The following is a 13,952-nucleotide window of genomic DNA, read 5'->3' as shown; positions in this document are numbered from 1 at the left end:
AGAGTATTTTACTTTTTTTGCCGAACAACCTCACTTCATTAGCTTTCTCGGTGAATTGGATTTTTCTACGATTAGATATTTTCATGTAACATTTAAAGTTCGACATATCAACGGCCGAACCACTTTTACTATAAAGTCACTCATCTCGTTTAAGTATCTTTATCTCTACAATCTAATTCTAGTTCGATGGACCTATATTCTCACTAAAATAGTTGAGGTTGTTGAACCCAATATAGAAGACCCTAAACTTCGTAGCGAGTTGCACAACCTATAGAATCTAAGGCCAAGAGTGTTGCTTCCTCAACCAAGGTCACCTGATTCTGAATTCGGGAACACATTCCATCATACCACCACATTCATAAGTATTTGCCTGGCCGAGCTCAGTAGCGAATTGGGATGCCCATATCAGCAATCAACCACTGAAGGACATAGTTAACTCATTAAGTTACTCAACCTACGCGCCTCATAGGTTGTGTAGTTTTTAGGGTCAATAGATATATAGAAGCCCTCAAGTACTAGCTAGCTATATATATATGACATGAGGAGCTTCACACTTCTGGTGGCATTGACCAATCAGAATCACATTTACTGAAAGCTGGGTTGGATGATAAGGAAGCTGCTATTCACTTGGCCATGCATATACATGGAAAAGAAGCATGAGTTATTCCGCACAAGGTAGTTATTGGCAAGGCTGTATGTGTTTTTTCAGACTACTCAAGTCGAAAAGATTAGGACCCCTTAACGGTTTATATGCACCTCAAATAAGAACACGATCTCATCAGTCTCATGAGCTAAAAATGGATAATCGATCTGTCAGAATTAAGGTATCCCGAGGTTGCGTAGGTAAAATCCTAATTATACTGGAAATAAAAAGGAATTAGAATATACCGTTCTGTAAGTACAAATTCTTAATCTATTGCATACAACATCAGCTGGCCATTTCTTAGAGTTATACTTTGGTCGCTCAAGGTTGTAATCATATGTTTTTTCTTTGGGATGTAGGTGGCTCCTGTTCATCAGATTTGTGTGTACCGAAAACAAGATTCCATCAGGTGCTTGTCACCACTATTCTAAAAATCCTTGCCTAGGCGCTAGGCGGCTGATCACTGTCCCAATTAGTCTCTAAGAGTTTAAAAATTAAGAAAGGGTACTTAGACCCACTTAAGCATCCGCCCAGCTCTCCTAGACGCCCACCACTTAGACAGAAAATCGATAACTTTCATTTTGCATTTTATTTTTTTCAATAAAATGTAATAGACTTATTGAATACTTGGATGAACACTCATTATTGTTTTCAATATGTTCTAACACTTTATAATCTATATGTCATTTTATTATGCAGTTTATGTATCTCAATACAATTATGTGTTTTTTAAGTATAAATAAGCACTTATTAATACAACATATAATAAATTTATTTGAATCCGCCTAGTCCTTGCCTAGTCCTCACCTAGCCACCTAGGTGTTAGGCCCTAACCCGCCGCCTAACCAGCTTAACGTCCTTTAGAACCTTGCTCGTCACAAATGGTAATTTACACACTAATAACTTGAAAATTTTCGAGTTGTACATAACTTAAACAGCTCAAGCAACTACATAGCCTCAAAAGCCAAAAATTAAGGATGAGAGGACTTGATAACAAACATAAACAGGCCATGTTTGCGAGTCCTAGTGGAAGTCCTTGATGAAAAATATATGTATTTTGTTGTTTGACGGAAATAGTTTTTGCGCACCTCTGTTTCCTTATATTACATGCTTTCTATCATGTATTCAATTCAAACCGTAAAAATAAAGGTTAATTACACTAACACTCCTTTATCGAGTATCATAGAAGCCTACAAAAAAACAATGGAAATAAAGGAAGATTATCAATTATAATTTAAATCTTATTTACTGTAACGAAACTTACTGTAAAAGAATTATAAATGAATACTTACATAAATTTCATCGCAACCTCGTTTTCATAATTGGCGTGCATTCCCCCCAAACCACCACCTTGGAGAAAGGCTCCCCAGCCGCCCGCCGTTCCTTGACTTGGTAAGATAGGGGTTGAGAACCGGAGCGGTGAAGATACAGTTTTTTGTCCCGATTACCTTTAATTGCCGCAGATTTTTCTGTCCATTACAAAATATTAATTTAACTTAACTGAAAAATATATATAATAATTAAAAGGAAAAATTAGTATCCGGTCCCTAGTTCTTACTGTTCATTGACTAAGACCTTATTAGTTCTCAAATTTTGATTCAAGTCCCTAGCATTAATGTGATAATGAATTTACATGTTTATTATATAATTTTTTAATATAAAAATTAGTAATTAATTTAGGGTTTAATACTCACACCTCTATTAAACTTCTAATTAATTTTCAATTCAAACATTTCCAAAATAATAAAAAAAATTAAATTAAATTAAGTTTGTACCTATTAGTTTTTTTTTTTATATATAAAAAGATTCTCAAATTTTTAATCTTAAATGTACCCATTCATATAATTTTTAAATTTTTTTAATCTTAAATGTACCCATTCTCAAATATATCAAAAATTTGTTATATGTAAAATGTACCCTTTTTTTAATATAAAACCCTTTCAAATTTTTTAATCCATGTTTAAACTTATATGGGTACATTTTTTTTCGTTGATTTGAGAATGTATACATGTTTTGGTACAATAACTTTTTTTGTTAATTTTGGTTAATGTACCCATACATATATGTACACACACAATATAATAGAGAGTATCATTTATATTTTATTATTTTTAATCCTATAAATTATGGTTTTTATTTAAAATCTCATTAATATAAACAATTACAAATTTCAATTTTTAATTTTTAATTTTAAAAATATAGTAACTTACATTATTACATTAATGTCAGGGACCTCAATCAAAAACTAAAAACTAACAAAGTTTCAATCAAAGAATATTGATAGCTAAGGACCGCATCCAAAGTGTCCCTAATTAAAATTAGAATATAAATAAACTTTGACTAACTAAGACTTTTCACTTTGAAAATGAATACAAACTACTCCCACTCGACCACCTTCTCCACAAACTCCTGGGGTAGTTCTGCAAGAGCTGCCTCAGGTGTCAGAAAAGTGTCGTAGTACTTGTGCAGCTCATACTTCCATGCCTTATACTGGCCATTCCACACTAATAGCTCATCTATCATAATAATTTTTTCACAGGCTTTATGTGTTTGTTAAAAAAAAAAGTACAATTTTACCACGAGCATGACAAGCACATGGTAAATAACAAATTTTTACTACAATCAAATTTTAGCCCGTTGTAAAATAGTAGTGAACGATCACGCACAAAGTTGCGCATTGTAAATTTACTAAGCCACCATGAATAATGCTCGTGGTCAATATTGTTTGTATCCACAACCCCTTTTTGTTATCTACCACGAGCATAATGTCTGATAGAACAATACACACTTAATTGAAAAATTTTGGAGGAGGCAGGTACACCAAATTTTGCAAAATTTCAAAATGTGTAATTATCTATACTATTTAAGAAAATAAAAACTGAAACAATAACCGCGTAGAACCAGGCAAACACCACACCTATCCATCGTGCAAAACTAGACCAGTAAAAGAAATCGTAGTAGTTTTTTTAACGTATGTCTATGAAGTGCAATTAAATTCTGAAACCCACTATCCACTTCTCCCATGATGGTTTCCTCGGCAAAGGAAAAACTATGCTTATTTGGTTTATTCGATCATCTCATGTACTTATTATTATTAATTTTTTTTTTCAGTTTTAGTTTATTTGGTTTTGTTTCTATTTCTCGATTAGATTCCTCCATTTGGTATTGTGCATTCAAATTGAGATTTTGATGGATTTTAACTCTTTTAATGAATTTAGAGATATTCAATTAGGATTTTAAGCGATTATCTGAAATTCAAATTGTATTCAATCTGAATTTTAAGATAGATAATTAAAATTCTTAGAGATTTAGGTGTATTCAATTAGAATTTTAAAGCAGTTTATAACATTCTGAGTGTATTCAATTAGAAATTGATTTTAAAGAATTTTAAAAAGTTAAGAATTCAAGGGAATTTTAGAGATTTTGTAGTGTATTTTAGGCATATACAAATCTCACATCTCCCCGTGAGATTTCGAGCGAATTGAATCAAAATTTTACATGAATCTCTACAAATCAATTAAACTCCATAAAATTTCATGGATTTATAAAGGAAGTTTTAAAGAAAAGGGTTTGAACTAAGTTTAACTTAACCAAAAATAACCATAAACTATTATTTAACTAAAAGGGTTTCATATTTAATTATAAGGACAAAGCTAACTTATATCAGACCCTACAAACATTAAGAGACATGGGCTGAATAAAAAGCCCAACACGAAATAATTGTTTTTTTCAGCCATGCCATTGACAGAAACTTCATTATATCAGCCCAATTCCGTTAGTAACAAATTTTTCTTTATTTACAACTATGCCATTACCACGTTAAAGCCTAAATATCATATAAAAATGAAACTTTTAAAAGTTTCCATCAATTCTCCCAATCAGGCCGTCCCTGATTGTAGCACTAATTGATTTGACTTCTAAATAAATTCAAAAATAAGCTATCATCATTAATGTTACCTATTACTCATGTATCCAATAGGAATGCATCTTAATAATCTAGCAACGTGAATAAAATCAAAATTAATCAACAAAAAAAAAAAAAAAAATTTGCACATGAAATTAAAATTACATAGTAGCAATATCCAATTAAATTATTTTTATATCAGCAAATCAATTGTTTTGAATTGTAGCTTTATATGTCGCCATGTTATGTTTTTTACAAATCACCTTGTTATTTTTTTTATACAAATCAATTTGGAAATCGTATTATTTTATTTCTCATTCTGCAATGTTGCACGACGATTTGATTGTTTATTTTGAAGTTGTCCTTTAAAGTCATCTCTACAAAAAGTTAAATGCATTCAAAAGTTTTTGCTCATGTAACGATTATTCAATAATTCTTTTAAACACCAAAATTATAAAAATATTATTCTAAAATGGTTGCCACTTCATACTACGGAATTGTAATTATTTAAACTTTCATCTCATTCTATCAAATTCATCAAAGTACTAAAGATAAATAAATTTACTTACATTCACCCAGTCCGCCACCTGACTAGCGCCTAGCGTCTTTTAGAACTATAAGATATAGTGTGTGTTTTCTTCAGTGTTATAAATAGTGTATAATTTTGCGACAGTTGAAGCCATAATATATGTTATTTTGTTCAAATCCAGAATTAGTGTGAGTTATTTTGTTCTAGTTCTAGAAATAGTGTTTATTTTGTTATTTTTCATAAATAGTGTGAGCTATTTTGGATCACTTTCAAAAATAGTGTAGGTTATTATTCTGTAGTTCCAAAAATAGTGTAGTTGTAGTTCTAGAAATAGTGTGGGTTATTTATTTTGGTTCATTTTGAGAAATAGTATGGGTTATTTGTTGTAGTTGAAGAAATAGTGGTTCACTTTCAAGAATAGCGTGGGTTATTTTGGTTCACTTTTAGAAATAGTGTGAGTTATTATATTGTAGATCCAGAAACAGTGTGAGTTATAATACTGTAGTTTCATAAATAATATGGGTTATTTTGATTTACTTTCAAAAATAGTGTGAGTTATTATATTGTAGTTTCAAAAATAATGTGGGTTATTTTTGTTACTTTCAAAAATATTGGTTTATTATACTATAGTTCTAGAAATGACGTGTGTTATTTTGGTTCACTTTCAGAAATAATATGAGTTATTTTGTTGTAGTTTAAGAAATAGTGGATCACTTCCAAAAATAATGTGATACGCTATTGCTATGTATGTGCTTGGTATTTGGATCACATGATTGGGGCTCTATAAAAGGGCACTATTTATAGGGTTTACGATTTGAATGCGCAACTGCTGCAGGCCAAGCTGATGGTAACAGGAGATGAAGATTACAATGTAATCGTTGTCGTAGCTGCGGTTCCACAGTTGATAATTTGTATTTTTTTTTCTTTTTTTCTTGGAATAAAACCAAGAACGTTACAACTCTTACTTAATTTCTCCAACACTTATATTAAAATGGTAATAAATATATAATAGATATATATATAATGGAACAAATTCATGGAAACCCACAGATTTGAAGTATTTTTCTTCAATTATGTTGAAAAGTACTATGAGTCTGAAAAAAAATTAGAAGTAATAACCAAAGAAAATTGGCTTAAAGAAGACAAGACTATTGTCTCCTCTAGTCATCCTCCACAAGAAACAATCTTAATCACAAAGGGTAATATCCAAATTCCAGCAACACCTTTCAAGGTTCCCAAGGAAGACCTAGGAGTTAAACCAGTCATTAAACAAAACAATTTCACTAATCAAAGTCTTCATACAATTGGAAAACAATTAGATAAAATTGAAACTAAAATTGACAAACTCTCTCAACCAAAACCATTAATCAGGGAAAAACCCCTAGTTAATTTCCCAGAATCCTCCTCAAAGGCAGTAGCCTTGAAAACAACCTCAATCTCAACAAGTCAAAAAATTGATCAGTTGTTACTTGAATTAAAAAAGAAAAAAACAGTTCATGTTTTAAAATATCCCAATGAAACTCCATCAGAAATATCGTCATCATCCCCTGAGTCAGACAGTGATTCAGATTCCATCCGAAAAGTTGAGCAAGCTTTTCAAAATCTAGAACTCAAAAGAGTAATAAATAAACGAGTCAATCCCACATCTCTTACCAAGAATTGGTATCCCAGACCTACTCCTTCTGATCTTCAATTTGAAGAAAGAAATATCCAAAATTATGTTTCTATCTCTTCTGATAAACTCTATGAATGGAATCTAGATGGTTTATCAGAACAAGAACTTCTTAACAAACTTCAACATCTCGCTATGGTTGCTAATAGTTATATTACCAATCATAATCTCAGCCAACCACAAGTTGTCGATCTTTTAGTCACTAGATTTACAGGAATGCTCCATTCCTGGTGGGAGAAACATCTCACGGAACAATCCAGAAACGAAATAATAAACGCTGTTAAAAGAGATGAAGAGGGAATACCCATTTTTTATGAACACATTGGACAAGGTGTCCTTGACGCAATCAACACACTACTTTTTACAATCATAGAACACTTCATAGAAACACCTAGTAATGTCACCTTTAGGATCCATGATCAACTCAGCAATCTAAGATGTCCAACTCTAAGCGACTTTAGATGGTACAAAGATGTGTTCGTGTCTAGAGTCATGCTCAGAGAAGACAGTAATCAACCATTTTAGAAAGAAAAATTTATAAATGGATTACCAAATCTTTTTGCACATAAAATCAGAAATGTTTTAGTAAATGAAGATGGTATTATACCATATCATACCCTTACTTATGGAAATATAATTAATATTATCCAGAATGAAGGCTTGAAAATGTGTATAGATATGAAAATTTCAAAACAAGTTAATAAAGACAAATCCATTGCTAAATATGAATTAGGAACGTTCTGTGAACAATATGGATTACCTCTTATTGCTCCTTCTAATAAGAAGAAAAGGTCAGATACCTACAACAGGTATCCAACCAAATACTCCAAAAAACATCCCAAATATAACAAATACAAAAACAAGAATTTTGAAAGAAATGAATTTTATGAAAAACCCAAACATTCCAAATGGAAGAAGAAATTTAATAAGAAATTTCAAACCAAAGACCAAAGCCAGAAAGGTAAATGCTACAAATGTGGCAAATTTGGTCATTACGCCAACAAATGTCGAGTTAAGAAACCATGCTGGGAAGTTTAACCTGAAACTTTTATCAAATGTGATGAACTAAGAGTGACTAAAGTCAGATGTTTGATGAAGAAATATGTTGGTCCATGCTTGAACTAAGAGTGTCTTAACTCGACATTTGTTGCCGTAATGACCAAATTTGCCACATTTGTAGCATTTACCTTTTTGGCTTTGGTCTTTGGTTTGAAATTTCTTAGTAAATTTCTTCTTCCATTTGGAATGTTTGGGTTTTTTATAAAATTTATTTCTTTCAAAATTCTTGTTTTTGTATTTGTTATATTTGGGATGTCTTTTGGAGTATTTGGTTGGATACTTGTTGTAGGTATCTGACATTTTCTTCTTATTAGAATGAGATATAGGAGGTAATCTATATTGTTCACAGAACGTTCCTAATTCATATTTAGCAATGGATTTGTCTTTATTAACTTGTTTTGAAATTTTCACATCTATACACATTTTCAAGTCTTCCTTCTGGATAATATTAATTATATTTCCATAAGTAAGGGTATGATATGGTATAATACCATCTTCATTTACTAAAACATTTCTGATTTTATGTGCAAAAAGATTTGGTAATGCATTTATAAATTTTTCTTTAAAAAATGGTTGATTACTGCCTTCTTTGAGCATGACTCTAGACATGAACACATCTTTATACCATCTAAAGTCGCTTAGAGTTGGACATCTTAGATTGCTGAGTTGATCATGGATCCTAGAGATGACATTACTAGGTGTTCCTATGAAGTGTTCTATGATCGTAAAAAGTAGTGTGTTGATTGCGTCAAGGACACCTTGTCCAATGTGTTCATCAAAAATGGGTATTCCCTCTTCATCTCTTTTAACAGCGTTTAGTATTTCGTTTCTGGATTGTTCCGTGAGATGTTTCTCCCACCAAGAATGGAGCATTCCTGTAAATCTAGTGACCAAAAGGTCGACAACTTGTGGTTGGCTGAGATTATGATTGGTAATATAACTATTAGCAACCATAGAGATATGTTGAAGTTTGTTAAGAAGTTCTTGTTCTGATAAACCATCTAGATTCCATTCATAGAGTTTATTACAAGAGATAGAAAATTAATTTTGGATATTTCTTTCTTCAAATTAAAGATCAGGAGGACTAGGTCTGGGATACCAATTCTTGGTAAGAGATGTGAGATTGACTCGTTTATTTATTACTCTTTTGAGTTCTAGATTTTGAAAAGCTTGCTCAACTTTTCGGATGAAATCTAAATCACTTTCTGACTCAGGGGATGATGAAGATATTTCTGATGGAGTTTCATTGGGATGTTTTAAAACATGAACTGTTTTTTCCTTTTTTAATGAAGTAACAACTGATTAATTTTTTGACTTGTTGAGATTGAGGTTGTTTTCAAGGCTAGTGCCTTTGAGGAGGACTCTGGGAAATTAACCAGGGGTTTTTCCCTGATTAAAGGTTTTGGTTGAGAGAGTTTGTCAATTTTAGTTTCAATTTTATCTAATTGTTTTCCAATTGTATGGAGACTTTGATTAGTGAAATTATTTTATTCAATGACTGATTTAACTCCTAAATCTTCCTTGGGGAATTTGAAAGAAGTTGCTGGAATTTGGTTGTTACCCTTTGTGATTAAAATTGTTTCTTGTGGAGGATGACTGGAGGAGATAATAGTCTTGTCTTCTTTAAGCCAATTTTCTTTGGTTATTACCTCTAATTTCTTTTCAGACTCATAGTACTTCGCAACATAATCAAAGAAAAATACTTTAAATATGTGTGTTTGCATGAATTCATTCCATTTTTTTTTATAAATTTCCAATTTTTCTTCTTGAGTATATTTGTTTCAGAAAATATTTCTTCATGGAATGTTTTCTTCGGCTTCAATATCAGCATTGAGCCTTTTGCAGTTCTTTTTAAATGGTTTGTTTAAAACTAAAAGTTGATGGTTAATTTGACTTGCGTCAAAATTAGTTTCTGTAGGAGAAGTTTGTTCTCCTTGATCTTGGGTTTGAGGTTGATAAACCGGATGTGTAACCTGAGAGGTTGTTTCTACTGATTTTAATTTGATATTAATCAAATCATTGATTAATTCTTGTTGAGTAACGGATGAACTAGTGTCTACTGCTTTCAATTTCCTATTAGCTAATGAATTAATTAACTCTTGATCTTGACCCATCCTATCGGTTGGTATGGATCCAGAAAAAGAATTCCGGCTAGGAACAAATGACTTTTGTGAGTGGACTGACTCACAAGATCTTTTGGCTGGACGATCAAAATTAATTTTGACAGTCCCGTCAAAGTATTGTTCTATGTTGTCTAGATTAACTAGATTGTTTTGGATAGCTATTGGCTTGCTTTCATTAATTAAACACCAATCTGAAGGTAGACTGATATCTGACCACCTAATGGTTCTGGGTACTTTAATGTTTGAATTTTTGTGATTGGTTTGAATTAAAAGTGTATGATCTTTAGGACTTTTAGTTAAAGCTTGGAAATTCATATTTGTGCTAGTGACTTTGTAATAGACTCTGTAAATTAATGCCAAGGGCTGTGTTCCTTCAAGGACTTGATATCCTGAAGTTTTGATGTTTAATGTGAGTGCTTTCATCATGTGGGGGTCTGAAAGACTTATGGTAAGATCTGGAAAGCAATCAAAATGGATAGGTCCATTGTATAAGCTTGACTCAATCATTCCAAGGATACTGTCACTAAAATTAGTGAATCTAGCATCTCGGAGACATAATAAAATAAAGGTATTAAGGCCTATAAGCGTTAAGGGTTTTACGGCTATCTGAACTAAGCCAATGTGAATGTAATTATGACCATCTTTCCTATGGGATTTAATTTGTTCAAATGAAAACAATTGACAAGTCTCATGTTCTTTACTAAGAGCATAAGCTTTTTCAACTGTCTTGACCTGGTGTTCACTTCTAAATGAGGCCACTGACCATTTCTTTTTGTAAATATTTTTACTTGAAACCTTGGGGATATTCCAATTTGCAAAGTCAATACTATCATCAGTTTGAAAATCAAGTTTCTGTTCTTCATTAACAATATCAGGAATAGCGCCTAAACTGGACCTAGAGCTAATGCTGGCCATTGAACTAGATCTAAATAATCTACTCATAAAGTTCACAAATCAAACAATCAAAATACAGAAAACTTATACTGATTCACCTTCCTTGTGTGTTAGCTAAACTCCTTCCCCGCTCATGCCTCTCCTGGGTCTTATTGTTTAGAACATGCCTTACTGATTGGTTGGGGAATTTAAATAAATGACTATGAGGACCGACAGATAAGATAGGCTGTAAAATGGAAGTTTAAATGTGAACCTGACTTGCAAATTATAAAGATGCTAATGCAATTACCACTCACTGGGCTCTGATACCAAATGGGGGTGGAAGACGGAAGACGGAAGCTTACAAGCAAATATCTAATTATGGAATGTTTGATGAGGGCAGTAAGATTCCTAGATGTCCCTTTTTGTTGTTTATTTTGTTGGTTAGACCCCTTTTGGTTCAAGGTATGGGCTGGATTCACAACATCCATTACTCTCTATTAATCAATGTTAGTTGTTGGAGCAATATCAGAAAATATGAAAAAATAACAATGTAATTCTAATGATAATAAACAAATTCACAACATCAATTATATATAAGATTAATATAAACAACTAGAGAGAAAGTTAGAAAAACTCACAAACTTAGAGATTGAGACTTGCATAAATATAATGTTCTAAAGATAGAATTTCATCCCTACTCTTGTGCTTGTAGTTCGGTAGGCGTCAATCTCCCAAGATTCAACAATCTATAATCCGAAGTCAAGCACTTCAATCTTCGGACTTTGGCAAACTTCATACATTTCGTACATTTCACACCACATCTACTTTTTCAGTTACAGTTTATCTTAATATATATACCCCACATATTTTCCGCTACTACACCTCACACTCCACTTACACCACACATCAAACAATCCTTCTTTTTTACTCAATTTCCCCATAATTGTTCTAACCACAACTCTTAAGTTTTATGAATCAGACATGTGCCCCTTTTTTTTTTTAAGGAAACTTGATTTTAATCCTTGGCAAAGATGACTTTTAGACTAAAATCATGAGTTAGATCAAAATCTAATTTTAGTCCCTTAATACATTAGTCACCTCATTTATTAATTATATTTTACTGTTTTTTATTTCTCTTTTTCTAATTTTTCATTATAATTATAATTTTCATGTAATTCATCATAATATATTTTGTTGTAAACATAGATAAACTAAGTTTTGTTGTACAATATTCGATATATTTTGTCTTCTTCATTTAGGTAAATTAAATCATTCAGTATATTTTAATATATTTATTTTGGTATACACATTTAGGTACATTAATTCAATATTACACATTTTGGTACTAACATTTGGTACATTAATTCAATATAAACATTTCGGTACAAACGTTTAGGCACATTCATTGAGTCTTTCAAGTTTGAAGAATGTTAAATAAAACTAATAAATAAATAAAAAATTGGTCAAAAAATAAATTAAAATGTGTAATGGAGACATTGAATAAAATACACATTAATTAATTTGAATTAAGGACACATCAAGGGACTATATCCAATATGTAATCTGACACTAGGTTTTTATTAATTTTTATCTTTTTCAAGAATTAAGGTTAAAAAGGCCTTTTTTTTTTAACCCTTATACTGAATTGTAAAATCAAAATATTATTTAATACAAAACCAAAATATTAATCCACCACAAATCAAGGACATGTTCTCATATAGTTTAGAATAAATTAATTGTGGCAAACAATGTAATACAGGTTGATGGCACACGCTTTGAACACATTATTGGTAATTATTCAACAAACAATGTAATACTGGTCATCAATTCTCTGATTTTGTGACTATCTTTACGGCTTGGGAGCAAGACCAGCCTTGAGCTTTTGAATGGTGCCAACATCAGTCTTGAACGAGATAGCCAACACATTGTCATCGATGCCGGTGGTGAACAAGGTGGAGGGGATTGATACAGTTCCTGCATTTGCACTTCCAAATGCAGAAATTGCTATGGCTGAGTTTTCTACATCAGCATTGTATTGGAAGTGCGCAAGTCCCTTGGGAAACACAAATAGATCCCCTGTCTGAAGCGTCTGCGTAAAGAGGTTGTTTTTGGTGTCAACAAAACCAACTTCAAGCGTACCACCAACGAGGAAAAGTAGCTCAGCCGATCGAGGATGAGTGTGTGGTGGGTTGGTAGTGCCATTTGGGAACTGAAGGATGGCATATGAAACACTCTGCCCATTAAGAGCAGGGAATTCAGCCAAGGATGCCTTCATAGCCTTGAAGGCTGTGGGAGGGTCTCCTTCAACAAGGGCACGAAAGCCGGTGTATGTAAAGAAGTTTCCATCTACAGTTCCATTTGCATTTGGAGGCACTATGAAGTCAGTAAGAATGTCCGGGTCTCCCGCTATTGCTATTTGGACAATGGCAAATGAGAAAATTATTAGTGATGAGAATTTGAGGTTGGAAGTTCTGGAGGCCATTGTTGAAACCTGATTAACTAAATTTGAGTTGGATGAGTTATTTGTGCTTCTAGGGACTATATATAGGGTGGTGGTTGTGTCAACTCTAAAGAGAAGGCAACAACAGCATTTGAATTTATTAATTTGTAGCTGCAGGCCTTGCTGTAGTTGCAGTTTAGAATATTAATTTATTTCATATTAACTTAGTCGAACATTACGACGTTTCGTTGTAGTTACAGTAGGAAACAATGAAAGTTAGGGCTCTAGCATATCATGAGCAGCATTGAATATATAGATGGAGTAGAACAGAAGTATATGCTTATGAGCATTTGGCTTTGTTCACAAAATGTTCCTTGTTGAGTAATAATATTACAACACAATAGGGTATATGTTCATTCAGTTCTGATTCTTGACCCCCACAAGACGTTAATTCCAGCTTAACCTTTGCTTTATAGAAAAAGTATAGCGAGAACAGCTTTGTACAGAAAGACTTGCCAAACTGGAGATGAAGATTACAATGTAATCGTTGTCGTAGCTGCGGTTCCACAGTTGTTAATTTGTATATTTTTTTCTTGGAATAGAAACAAGAATATAACAACTCTTGCTTAACTTCTCCAATACTAATATTAAATAGAAATAAATATTAATAGAAGTATATGTATGTTTCGACGTCCCTTTTTGTTTT

General features: G+C 32.2%; 1 protein-coding gene across 1 annotated transcript; it reads right to left on the bottom strand.

Moving 5' to 3' along the window:
• Positions 1-12,501: 12,501 nt before the first annotated feature.
• LOC126591101 (germin-like protein 9-3) lies at positions 12,502-13,301 on the bottom strand. Its single transcript, XM_050256669.1, has one exon. It carries the CDS (start codon positions 13,286-13,288, stop codon positions 12,656-12,658), a length of 633 nt encoding a protein of 210 aa, XP_050112626.1. The 5' UTR covers positions 13,289-13,301; the 3' UTR covers positions 12,502-12,655.
• Positions 13,302-13,952: the final 651 nt, after the last annotated feature.

This window comes from Malus sylvestris, chromosome 11 (assembly GCF_916048215.2).
Source record: "Malus sylvestris chromosome 11, drMalSylv7.2, whole genome shotgun sequence".
In the NCBI taxonomy this organism is placed as follows: Eukaryota; Viridiplantae; Streptophyta; class Magnoliopsida; order Rosales; family Rosaceae; genus Malus; species Malus sylvestris.
This window is presented reverse-complemented; position numbering and strand designations above follow the sequence as displayed.